The sequence below is a fragment of the Macrobrachium nipponense genome, chromosome 25 (assembly GCF_015104395.2).
Source record: "Macrobrachium nipponense isolate FS-2020 chromosome 25, ASM1510439v2, whole genome shotgun sequence".
Taxonomy (NCBI): domain Eukaryota; kingdom Metazoa; phylum Arthropoda; class Malacostraca; order Decapoda; family Palaemonidae; genus Macrobrachium; species Macrobrachium nipponense.
Genome location: NC_087214.1, coordinates 62,587,847 through 62,601,617, shown reverse-complemented (window position 1 = coordinate 62,601,617; position 13,771 = coordinate 62,587,847). Strand labels below are relative to the sequence as shown.

Below are 13,771 nucleotides of genomic sequence, written 5' to 3'. Positions count from 1 at the left end.
AATAATAATAATCAGCTTCCACATCCGTCCGTCCTTCCAAAAGTCGAAGTCAAAAGTCCTCGGTCGGCCATCTGAGAGAGAGAGAGAGAGAGAGAGAGAGAGAGAGAGAGAGAGAGAGAGAGAGAGAGAGAGAGAGGTTGGGGTAATACCTCAGGGGGATTATATGTACCTTCTCTAACTGATGGTGAAATGCAAACGAATTTTATATATATATATATATATATATATATATATATATATATATATATATATATATATATATATCAGTCACGGACGCGACCGGACGTGTCGATGACCTCAGCACGTCGAAGGGTCACTTACACACACACATACACCTTATCAGCAGCGGAAGGGGGGGGAGGGGGGGGGGGGTCGACTCACACCCGCGCTATCAAGGCTATTACACTCTTCTCTGTCCGCTGGTGGCCGGTGGTTCGAACCCACGAGAGGACGACGAAATCATTATCAATAAAAAATTCCCTTCGGTTTACATATATGAAAAAACATTAATTCCGAGGTAGAGTGAATTTGATATTAAGAGGACATTTGTAGCTCGAATAATTTATATGAATCACGGTGATGTGATAATTATTCATATATATATATATATATATATATATATATATATATATATATATATATATATATATATATATATATATATATATATATATATATATATATATAATGATAATAATAATAATAATAATAATTAGTAATAATAAAAGAATAAATATAAACTCGAAAGCAACCCCCCTCCACGAAACGAGTCCACTCTGACCAGCTAAATAAAAGCTCCTATCAATAATCCTCCCGTCCACTTGAATAACTTTAAGTTCATAAGACTCGTATCCATGGAAATATGAAAGCACAAATTCGTCTGCCTTCGCGTACACGAAGACCTTTTCAAATTCGCATTGGTGTCAATTTCTGGGACTGCCTACCATAAGTATATATCCTATTTTCATAGCGAGTAGTTTATATCGATTCTATTCTCCTCGTGAAGTTTCGAACGAGTCAATAATAACATGACTTCGTGGCGCCAAGCGCCCTTTTTTTTTTTTTTTCGTCTTGGATTGTCCTCCCCGTCTTGCGTTATTGGATTTTTCCTCGTATTTTTTCTCTTACGCTTTTGTTTTTATGTTTTTAGACCCAATTCTGTTCTAGTGAGTTAATAATAATAATAATAATAATAATAATAATAATAATAATAATAATAATAGCATGAGTTTTGGAATGGATAAACAAATCCCACAGTTATGTGTACGTACGAATACTGACAGATGAATCATACAGTCTTCGATAATAATAATAATAATAATAATAATAATAATAATAATAATAATAATATAATAATAATAATAATAATAATTGGGAAAAACTCTCAATCGCAAGAGTATGTATAATGTTCTAAGAGGTCCACAGTAATAAAAAATGTTGCGAGTTCGTGTATAATTAAAAAAAAAAAAAAACCTACAAAGCTTTCGAACCCTTTCCTGGGTTCATCTTCAGTCAAAAAAAAAAAAAAAACAGGGAAGAGCTCGAAAGCTTTGTAAAGGGGTTTTAAATTATACATGAACTCGCAACATTTTTTATTATTATTTTGGACTTCTTAGAACACATGAACTCGCAACATTTTTTTATTATTATTTTGGACTTCTTAGAACAATAACAATAATAGCATGAGCATAGGAATGGATAAAGAAATCCCACGGTTATATGTACGTAAGAATGCTGAAAGAAAAATCTGTACAGACAGCCTTCGGGAATCTGTACAGACTTATCTTCATATAATATAACGGACACCACACGGCATTCTTGGTCAAACTGGCGACTGCCAATTGCTACTCATTGATAACACCAAACGCCAACAAGTGCAGCTGAACGTGATCCATCATCAGCTGCTAAAATTAAACAAACAAATCTCTAAACAAAATATAGGTCAACGTATCCAATGTATCCCGAGCCAGGGAACTCCATCCGGAGACGGGAGAAAGAAAGATCTCGTTGCAGGAGATGTTGGTCAGCAGCATCGTGACCTAGCGGTCTTCAACCCTTTCAGATTCGCATGAAAGCTCCAGAGAGAGGAGGGGGTGGCCCTGAGGATATCCTGAATCCCTGGGCGCTCCCCAGCTGTGGAACAGTAGCCGTCTGGGGTACCCTGGTGAGTACCGGTAGAGGGGTGCCATCTGTTAAAACTGGGGATCCAAGGCTCCTTTCGGAATCTCTGGGGGGTGGGGTAGTGATGTTTGTCCCTAACATATCAAGTATTGAACTGGGAACCCAAGGCCCCTCCAGAATTCCCGGGGGGTGGGGTAGGGATGTTTGTCCCTAATATATTAAGTATTAAACAGGGGACCCAAGGCTCCCTCCGGAATCCCTAGGGGGTGGGGTAGGGAGGTTTGTCCCTAATATATATTAAATATTAAAATGACCCAAGGTACCTCCGGAAATCCCTGGGGGTGGGGGGTGGGAGTTTGTCCTAAGATTAGTATTAACTGGGGACCGGCATCCTCGGGCTCCCGGAGAGGGGGGGGGGGGGGGGCGGATTACCCAAAATAATGAATATAAAACTGAGTACCCAAAGCTCTTTCCGGAATTCCTTACGGGGTTGCACCTACAATTAAATATGAATTATATACTCAATCAGTTCCCGCTTTCTCTTTCTGGATCCATTCACCTATTTGTCTTGAGGCCAACTGAGAACTCTCTGGCTCCACAGCTGGCAAAATGGATCCCATGTCTTCAAGGCACCTCTGTGGACAGCATTCCTTCTTGCAGTATGAAATCAGTTCAAAATATACAGAGGAACTCTAAAAGATATACTATACATACGCAGACATGTATGTGATTGTGTGTATTATCCAGAAGATGAACCCTCCCCATATGGAACAAGTTCCGCCCACCACAGGAGTCACTAACGTGAAATTTTAAGCTTCCAAAGAATATGGCGTCCACCACGATGCAGTAAGAGGGGGTAGAGGGAAATACGGAGAGACGTGACCGACTTATTAAAAAAAAGAAAAAAAATCAATAAATCAATAGATAGTAGATAAAAAATGTATTAAAATGCAATAAGAGATAGTATATATATATTTTTTTTTGGACGCCAGATGTTTCTCTGCATAAGAGGTCACAGACACACACACACACACACACACACACACACACAAGAAACGCCAATTCACGCCCGGGCATTTTTTCCTCAGCTCGAGGTCTCAGTCTCGAAAGGCCACGCACGCATTCTGTATAAGACCTGGCTTTTTTTAGCAGTTTCTCCCAAGCCCTCCTCAATAAACCTTAGCCGGGCTCGCCCCCTCCTTCAGCCCCCCCCCCCCCCCCATCAAAGCCTTATAGTAGTAACACGTTCCTGACAGACCTCAACAAAAGTCAGACCCGTTGCTGCGTACTTTCTAATTTGGCACAACACCTGCTACTCACGTGTTCATTTGGGACTTGTGTCTCTCACAGCTGTAATAGTACACTCTCTCTCTCTCTCTCTCTGAAACGTCACTTAATGACGTGTGACTTTCATATTCAGCTGAAGGCCACAGGGAAAAATACGAGAAAGGAGTATATATATACTAAGCGCTTCCGTACACCTTACGAGAGAGAGAGAGAGAGAGAGAGAGAGAGAGAGAGAGAGAAAGATTGTTGCAATTTCTCAGATACGCTGAAGCAGAAGAAGAAGAAGGAGAAGAATAAGAAGAAGAAGAAGATAAAGAAGAAGAAGAAGAAGGAGGAGGAGGAGGAGGAGAAAAGAAGAAGAAGAAGAAGAAGAAGAGGAGGAGGAGGAGGAGGAGGAGGAGGAGGAGGAGGAGGAGGAGGAGAGAGAAGAAGAAGCAGAAGTAGAAGGAGGAAGGAGATGAAGAAGAAGAAGAAGAAGAAGAAAAAGTAGAAAAAGCAGAAGAAGAAGAAGAAGAAGAAGAAGAAGAAGAAGAAGAAGGAGGAGAAGGAGAGAGAGAAGAGAGGAGGAGGAGGAGGAGGAGAAGAAGAAGAACAGAAGTAGAAGGAGGAGGAAGAGATGAAGAAGAAGAAGAAGAAGAAAAAGTAGAAAAAGCAGAAGAAGAAGAAGAAGAAGAAGAAGAAGAAGAAGAGATAAGAAGAAGAAGAAGGTCCAGCAACAACAACTTTGTTTCGCTGATGATTTATCACCGGGTGTTGTTGTTGCTCACTGGACCAACGTGAAGGGGCGATGAGGCTTGAGACGTTTAGTGCCGCCCTCTCTCTCTCTCTCTCTCTCTCTCTCTCTCTCTCTCTCTCACTAGACCGACATGAAAAAAAGGAAGACAAGTTTTTAGTGCTCTCTCTCTCTCTCTCTCTCTCTCTCTCTCTCTCTCTCTCACACACACACACAACACACACACACACACACACACACACACACACACACACACACATATATATATATATATATATATATATATATATATATATATATATATATATATATATATATATATATCACACACACACAATGCATGCGTATGGGGGCATATATCTCCTCTGTATACATTGAAATAAAAAGTCAATTAAACTAACTACTATATACTACTCGAGCTACCTAGAGCCGAAGACCCTTCACAAAACTACGTATATATACTTCATATCACACGCGGAGACGCTCGATTATCCAAAAATGTGAACGTACATATCAGATAAGCAGCAAGCATAAGAACCTTATCTGCGAGAAAAACAAAACGAAAAATCCGACCTTAAGGTTTTGTGATAAATAATCCACGGGGCGATAAGATTCCCTCTCATTACTGCGTGTCAATGACAACAGATATAATACAGCTATTTTATCAAATAATCGTATCGTTATTCTCATTCAAAATCACGATAAGAGTGTCTTCACGTAACACAGGCAAACTCTGACCTTATCGAATCCTCATCATCGTCTTTCTTACTATCTTATCTCCCTTCTCATGTAATAAAAAAAAAAGGTCCGGAGGAATGTTCTACAGATAAGAGAGATCAGCTTACAACTGAGAGACATAACGCGTTACAAGTCCCTGGCCACTGACACTAAAGAAGATTCACATCAACCGTGCATCTGATGTCTAGGCCAGTCCCTTACGACGCGCCTGATTAACTTTTTATAAACCAATCACAGGGCTGGAAACTTTCAGTCTCTCTCTCGATAAAGTTCACATAGGCAGGATATATGTTCCGCCTCTCCTGAAAGACGTATGCCTCAGGAGAGGTGGAACACAGAACATGCCCGTGTGAACTCTCGATAGAGACAGAGTTTCCAGCCCTGAATAGAATTTTTTTTAGTAAAATGTTACATAAAAGGTTGAGAAGGTGTATGAAAGGGGTTCCAGCTAAGGCCGAAGGAACGATAAAAAAAAAAACCTTCAACAATGCCTACAGTGCACCGTGCGTGAGGTACACCGACAGTACTAACCCCCTACTGGGGAATCGCAGTTCGATCAAAGGAGACTGGCTACCCAGTTAAGTTAGAACAGTTTGAACTACTATAGTGAGGCAAGTTAGATTAGGTTAGATCACATGGCCATCAGTTAGGTAGGTTTGGTTAGATTAAATGAGATTAGCCAGGTAAGTTAGGTCCAGTTATAAGACATTAGTTAAGTATGCAAAGCCAGGGTACATAGGAATAGTTTGGTAGGTTAGGTTAGGTCAGCTAGAATTAGTTAGGTAAGTGGATTACGTTAGGTCAGGTCAGACAGAATTAGTTAGGCAAGAAGATTAGGTAAGTCTGGTGGAATCTGTCTCGTAGGTTAAGTCAGGTCAGATGTATTTAGGCAAGATCACAACAGTTTGGTCAACAGGCTACCTTGTGCATTCCAACAGGCTACCTAGTGGATTCTCATCAAATACAGCCAATGTTTATGTTTACCTACGATATTATAATCATGAAACTTAAACAGAGGGCTTCCAAAAAGTGTGTGTGTGCATCAGAAGCCACTCTCTTTTGCGGTGTCACGCCTACACACTACCCAGAATAAAAGTCTCTTCTTCTCAGGATGAAATTCATGGCTGAATTATTATCGATTCCATCACCTCAGTTATTCTGATCTGTATCGCTTTGTTCGCGTTGAATATCTATTTGTTTGTTGATTTACTTTCGTTTATTTGTTACGTCATTCCCTCCTTTTTTCTGTTTGTTATACACATGAGCCTTTTACTCAATTGAGGCTTGATAGTGATTTAGGAGAGGTGTCACACATACTCAAATATCAGGTTGAGGACCACAAGGCACATCGAATGCTACCGAAACATTTCAAAATCTGACTTAGGTGAATAATGTCCAAGTTACCACAACGAGCAAAGACGAGAGTCTTGCCAACTTTACTTCGTGGTATCAGTGATCGACTCTTATGCTTTGGCGGGTCTCGTGGTAACTTTGGTTAGCTGCGGCCGTCGGCCATTTGATATGACAAAAAAAAAAAAAAAAAAAAAAAAAAAAAAAAAAAAAGTGTCTGTCTTTCACTGTTAATTCCGGTGATCTATCTAATAATTGTTCAGGAATAATGGTGAGTAAATGTTACTACACTTAAGCTGTAATTTTGTGGAAACTTTAAGAAAGACAGAAAGAAAGGAGCTACAGACTATTTTTGTGATTATTAGAATCGACAAGAGATTCTTGTCGTCCACGCCTAGACAAAGCTCCTTGGTTTACAAAGTCTTTGTGAAAAAGAAAACAGAAAAAAGGAAATACAGAATATTTTACATTAATGAACAAATAAACAGCTGCATACTCAAAAGGAAAACAATGCATCTGTATTGACTGCCATTTCAGAAAATAAAGACGACATAAAAGAATAAATAAATAATAAATTAGTGAGAAATATGGACAGATCATCCCAGTCGCACTTCTGTAGTAATCAATCGGGAGGGGGAGAGAGTGGGGTAGACCCACCTGCAATTTTTATAGATCACCTTTGGGTATACCCTCTTTGCCACAGTAACAAGCTAGCTGTGTCACTTCCAATAAAAATAAAGACATATACAAAGGTTATGTGAAATTATATTAATGCTAAATGACCACAGGTCACAAGTCTACCAGAATTGCCATTAAAATTTGAAAACAAAATCAACCAGCAAACAAACCCACTATATACCTGTTTGTTGGGGCAAACGAACTTAAAAACAAACACACGACACCTTGTCCCTTCATCATATGAATGACAGATCTTGTGTTCCTGTGGTTTTCTGATCTTTTTTCTCTCTTAATTTTTGCTTTTCCTCTTTTGCAGACATCTCTGGTTACTTATCGCTAGACATTCGATAAGGCCCTTGTAGTTCTGATACTGACCTTTGCGATTTCAGGAGGATGAATCAAGAATATTTTCTTGTTTGTTTGTTTGTATGGTGTTTTTTTTTACGTTACATGGAACCAGTGGTTATTCAGCAACGGGACCAATGGCTTTACATGACTTCCAAACAGTACAGGCATTCCCTGGGTTACAGCGGGGGGTTCCGTTCCTGGCAGGGTTGCGCTGTAAGCCGAAAATCGCCTTAACCCGAATCATCATGATTATATTGGGAGTAAATAGCAACGCCGCTATAATTCCGGGTTGCCGCGCTGTAAAGCAGGTCAACAGCGCCATGAGGCAAGCGCCTTAAGTCCGGGACGACTTAACCCAAACCTGATGTAACCTGGGGACTGCCTGTAGCAGTATAATAGTAATATTTGTTGATAAATTTCTAACTCTCACGGGATCGAGTTTGGGACTCGAATGAGAGGCATAAGCGCCACCCGCTGACCCCCAGTGGCAGTTAATAAAGTTAAATTTCTAAGTACTTCTGTACCTGAGGTTTTACCTAAGCGAGCTATATATACCCAACTTCCCGACCTACCAGTGATCCAACTGACGGCATTTCATTCAAACTACCCCTTCTGAGCAAATATGATGGAACTTGGGTAAAACTTGCTGGTTACCTGCCAGGGTAAAAACCTCGGCTACAGACGAAAGTATTTAGGTTTTAACTTCTTCTGTGGCCTCTGTGGGAGGTGGTCTCGGCCTATCATTTGAGAGTCCTGGACCTAAGATTCCGATGTGAGTTCGAAATTTATTCTTATTCAAGATTTTAACTCTCTCTCTCTCTCTCTCTCTCTCTCTCTCTCTGTTTAGAAGAAAGCTAGACAAAATCATTAGGAGGACACTGTGAACGAACATTAAAACCTGCGCCTGCAGATAAGTGAGCACACAGTGTCTCCTCTGAGGATGGACTAACAAGTCTTTGAAACATCCTAATCCTTGTAACTCTCTCTCTCTCTCTCTACTCTAAGGTCAAGGGTGACCTTTAAATGTCACCTGTTGCTCAAACAAACAACGAAGGAAATCTGGCACCAGCAGCAGAGGAAGTTACAAGTCACGGCCGCCGCACACATTCTCTCTCTCCTCAAGAGAGGAAAAGAGTCAGTCAGTCAAATTGATCCTCTCTTTGAGCCCGATGGCACATGAGTTGGCATCTCATACGGAGTCCACATCAATGCCCACCCCGTCCCCCTACCCCCTGCCCCGCCCCCCCCAAACAGCTCAAAACACCCTCATACACGCATCCGCGCACATGTAGGCTACATAAATACATAAATGGACGCATACACGATATGCATACATACATACATTATATATATATATATATATATATATATATATATATTATATATCACATACAATAAACCGTTTCTTTTACAAGAGGCTGACGGCAGTAAATAAATAATTTTAATTAATTAATAAAAAAATAAAAATAAAAAAAATAAAAAACATATAAAAAACTGTACATGGCAAATTCATACTATATATAACTGCACTGCTAAAGCTCTTATGAGAGAATGGCAAAGATATATGAAAAAGGTATATATATATATATATATATATATATATATATATATATATATATATATATATATAATAGAGGAAATGGCAAAGCCTTAATATTTACTAGGACAGATAAAAAAAATTAAAAATTAAAAAAAGTGGCGCTGTATCACTGAGCAGGTCTGAATAATATATAAGCTGTTGGTGAGATATTCACGTGTATGTATGTGCATGTATGTATATATATATATATATATATATATATATATATATATATATATATATATATATATATATACTCGACTGAAGCCAGATGCTGACGTCAGCTGAATGTGTCTGGGCTGTAGAAGTATCAGATCTTTCGTAGATAGTGACGACCCCCCGCCCCCCCCAACAAGGGGTTTTAACCCGGTGTATACGTATCCACCAGCCAGTAGATATTAAGAAGATAATGCCCCCGGCAAAGAAATACAGGGTGTCCAAAAAGTCCCAGTAACCATTGCAAGCAATACATCCCTGTAATGGTACTGGGACTTTATGGACACCCAGTATCAGTCATAGATAACGACCCCTCGAAAGCCCTTGTGGGGGGCGGGGGGGAGGGGGGGGGCGGTCACTACCTGGGAAAAATCCAGAACATGAATGTGGCAGCGGCCGCTGCCGTTCTTCCCTTTGGAGCCACCCGTCTTAAGGGGAGTGAAACAGCTTAATAATAATAATAATAATAATAATAATAATAATAATAATAATAATAATAATGTAGAGCTTTCGCGAACATGTTCGAATCTGTATAAAGATGGGTCTTTATAATAATAATAATAATAATAATAATAATAATAATAATAATAATAATAATAATAATACCAGCAAAACGCTTTAAAATACACAAACACACTTGAGAAAAATTATTATAAGATTCAAAACACAAAGTGGCAACACGCCTTTAAAAACCTCACAAACACTTGAGGGAAAAAGTATAATAATAACTATAAGATTCACGACGCAAAGTGGCATCACCATCTGCGTTCTGGTACCCTGTCTGTTTGTCTGTCTGTAAAGTAGGTCGACCAGGCAACCACAAGTACCTACTCTACCTACCCTCTCTTCTAGACAGATGGAAAAAAAAAGAGAGAGAACACCTTCACTCTTCACGAGTCTTTATCATTTTCATTTCGGAATGTTATTGGGGTCCGTTTTTTTTTTTCACACGTTCTCTCTCTCTCTCTCTCTCTCTCTCTCATCGATCGTTATTTGTTTTATTTCCAACATTTATTTATTCCTTTTTCTTCCTTCACTCTCAGTCTTATATAATATATACTTTCTCCTTAGTTTCACGTTTCTTTCAACATTCATTAAATTTCCTTTTATTAGCCCCCTCCCCCCACCCCCCCCCCCCCCAAACCCATTCCAGCCCTGACCTAGTTTTCATCTTGGGGGCGAGTCATGCATTTGTGAAAGGCTAAAAAAAAAAAAAAAAAAAAAAATCTCGCACGAGACTTTGAGAAGACAAAGGAAAACAAAAGAATGACAGAGGAAGACAACGAGACAAAAGGCAAGACGAGGGAGTGGGGCGAGTGGGGTGGTGGGGGGAGGGGGAAAGGAAGACTAAAGTCAAACGGTATGAGTCTTATTACGTCATTCAGAATATACTAGTACTAGTACCTGCGTTCGTCTTCCTTTTATTCTGGTGGCTTTTGAGAGAGAGTGAGAGATCCAGCAACACCTATCTTTAAAATAAAAAATTATATATACATATACATATATATATATATATATATATATATATATATATATATATATATATATATATATATCTGTAGATTAGTGTACAGGCATTATATAATAACCACGAGTGTACAACTGACAAAAAATAATTGAAATATGAAATTATCATTCTTACAACAAATTCGCTCAGTTCAAAGCACCATTTACAAAATATTCCTACAACTTTTGCGTCCCAATTAAATCGTTTCCAATTACGAAAAACCAAATCATAAACAAATGAAGAACGACGCACTTTATTACCACGAACAAATCAACACTCGTTCCGAAATGCGTATTTTTTTAAACCAGGTTCTGGCAAAATTCCAACTAGTATACTTAAATGATTAGGTCTAATCAAAGACAACGATGTAACTCTACTGGCAATTTCGCCCAACGCAGGGGTATGAGATGTATGGTAGAATGAACTATAACAGTAAAGAGAAGAAAAACAAAACTAAAAAACAAGAACACTAACAAAATACTGGGAAAAATTACAGGTAGAACTCTTCTCAGTAATGGTACTATCGACCATAAGCATGTCAATGTACTTTTACCTTAAACAATGATTATCTATAACCTTCAATTATTATTATAAATCCACTACATATAAAGTTGTATCAACACCATGATAATAATCACTAGTCAGCAGGATCAATTTGTAGAACTCTTCTGAGCAATGGTACTATCGATCATAAGCATGTCAATGTACTTTTACCTTAAACAATGATTATCTGTTACCTTCAATTACTGTAACACCACTACAGATAAATTTGTATTAAGGCCATGACAATAATTAATCTGCCCTCAGCAGGTTCCATTAACCCGGGAAAACCTGGAAAGACGAACGCATACAAATCCCACTTACCTAAAACATGAATCATAAACGACGCGAAGACGACCATCCAGCCCCACCCTCCGTCAGGAGGACTTGGCAGGGTCGACGCCGCCTTCCCCTCGGATCCTTCCCGTTTCTCTTCCATGTCTGACTTTCTTGGGGGCGCCTCGTGCTGGGGTACTGTCATGTCTTGGAATGGCAAGCAGATATTCTCTTCCCCCTTTCTGATGCCCGTTTATTATATCGTCCTTTTCGAATCTATGTTTTGAGGAACTGTTCGGTGCAAAAGATTTTCTTTGTTAAAAAAAAAAAATGTTTCACGTATTTCTTCGGCCTTATTATTAAATTTTATACATTAACCACGATTTCAAAACTTTCATAAATCCGTGCAATGCTTTACAACTTGGATTTCTAACCTTTCCATCACTCGTAGACTAAAATTATTCACAGCACTAGCTTATATAGGCCTACGATTTCAAACAATTCATTAAAGAAAGGTCTAGTTACTCTAGTACAACACACTTTCGTAATCATACAAAAAAAAATCCACAGATAAAGAGATTGCCTCGGGGAACAATAATAAAAAAAAACAGCACCAGCTTATCACAATGGGATAAAAGGTTATATTTTTCTCGTTCGTTTGAAAGAACAAAAGATTGGGAGCTTCGTGTGGCTACACAGGACTTCAAACCCTTAGATGCAAATTAGAATGAAAAAGAAGGAATGTTGGTTTATCTCACCCGATATTTACGTATATGACAGTGCTATGATTTGTGCTTTGAAGGTGTATTATAAAAATGGTACACAAGTCTGTTGCTAAGGGTGTTTTTTGGTGTTAAATGTAGATGGGTCCCCGTAGACTGGCAGGGCTAAATATAGCAGGTTTGAGCAGAAGCGCTGCTGCAACAACAGCTGATCGACGTAAACAAAGAGCTGTACGACCTGTAGAGGAAAACGTTTATTATTCTCCTTATTTTTTTAAACTTCTCTGTATATTCCGCTGGTTTGGAATAATCTATAAGATGTGATTGATTACTTCCTATCTTCCAGCGCTCTCTGGTGACCGAATTTAACGATAAAATAAAACCTACAGGTAGCTAGTACAATCTCCTCCTACCGAGGAGAAAATTTTGCTTCTTTGGATTTTTCCCGAGACTGAAAAACAACTGAACGAGAGACTGATATGGATAACAAAAAAAAGCCCAACGTTATCTATCTACCATGAGGTTGTCGACTTGGACGTGTCGATTGTGTGTATGTGTGTGAGGGTGTGTTTTTAGCAAATCTCCGAACTTCCACGCATTATCGGTTGGCCTAAAATCGATGAGGAGGAGGAGGAGTGGAGAGAGAGAGCAGCTGGCAGGGAGCAGCAGGAGCAGGAGGAGCAGCAACAACAGCACCACCACCACCACCACCGCCGCCGCTAGAAGCAGCAGCTAAATCAGCAGCAACAACAACAACAGCAACAGCAACGTTGACGTGGAAAGACACGATTTCACAGTTCCGCAGCCCAGCAACTGTGCTCGGCGCCATCACAACGTGAGGAGACCTTCAGGAGTATAATATATCTCTCACTACCACGCCGTTGATATTTATATATCTCTATCCGATGCCCCGCGCTCACCGTAGGCCCCTCTTAATGGCGGCCGAAGCAACGCCCCTTCCTCCTGCGGGAGAGACGACGATGATGATGTTTACCGTATCACCAAAGGCCAACACCTTCTTCTCGGTCATTCGTGTTCACCTCGACGCACAAAAGGTGAGACTGTATCCCCCTGAAAAAAAGGGTCCCGGGGTGGGGGGGCGTGGGCGCGTGTTTGTGGTTCCCGCCCGCAGGTGAGTGTCCATGCAAACGTCGGGGGAAAAACACCGAAGGCACCACCACCACACTTTGTCGAACGCAATGGACGCCGGAAGAACAAACAGTACGGACCCAGTTCGGCAGCAGTGCACATGGAACGCGAGCGAGGTCGCGAGGCTAACGCATGTCCTCCCTCGGCAAAGGTCCGTGCCAGACTGACGACGGGACGACGGCGACGGGACGGGGACGGCGACGTAGCCGCGGCGAGTTCGCTGCAGCAGCAGACAGGCAGCCTTGGCTGGCAGGGCTGCCAATAAGAAAAGAAAAAAAAAAAAATTAAATAGCCTCCCATTCACGGTATATGGATGGAGGAGGGGCATGGAGGTTTTTGTGTGGGTAGGGGGGAGATAGGAAAATGGGGGGAAGTGGGTGGGGATTGGTATGTCGATAACACAGATAACAATGAACTCGTTAATATCGAGTAGCTGTCTGTCGGTTGGGAGCGTTCTATCTAAACCAGGGAGGAGTTTTTCCATTATTCCCTCATTTCTTTCTGTATTTTCTCTCTTTACTTCATTT

General features: G+C 40.2%; 1 protein-coding gene across 9 annotated transcripts in view; it reads right to left on the bottom strand.

The window, feature by feature from the left end:
* LOC135199444 (monocarboxylate transporter 12-like) overlaps positions 1-13,471 on the bottom strand; it is a 95,354-nt gene extending 81,883 nt beyond the window's left edge. For 2 of the 9 annotated variants that reach the window (XM_064227489.1, XM_064227497.1), the window contains exon 1: positions 11,422-13,419. In XM_064227489.1, the coding sequence (XP_064083559.1) occupies positions 11,422-11,578 (157 nt within the window). In that variant the 5' untranslated portion in view covers positions 11,579-13,419. Of the gene's footprint in view, positions 1-11,421 lie in introns of all 9 variants that reach the window. The other 7 variants (XM_064227492.1, XM_064227495.1, XM_064227491.1 and 4 more) reach the window with 7 other exon arrangements.
* Positions 13,472-13,771: the final 300 nt, after the last annotated feature.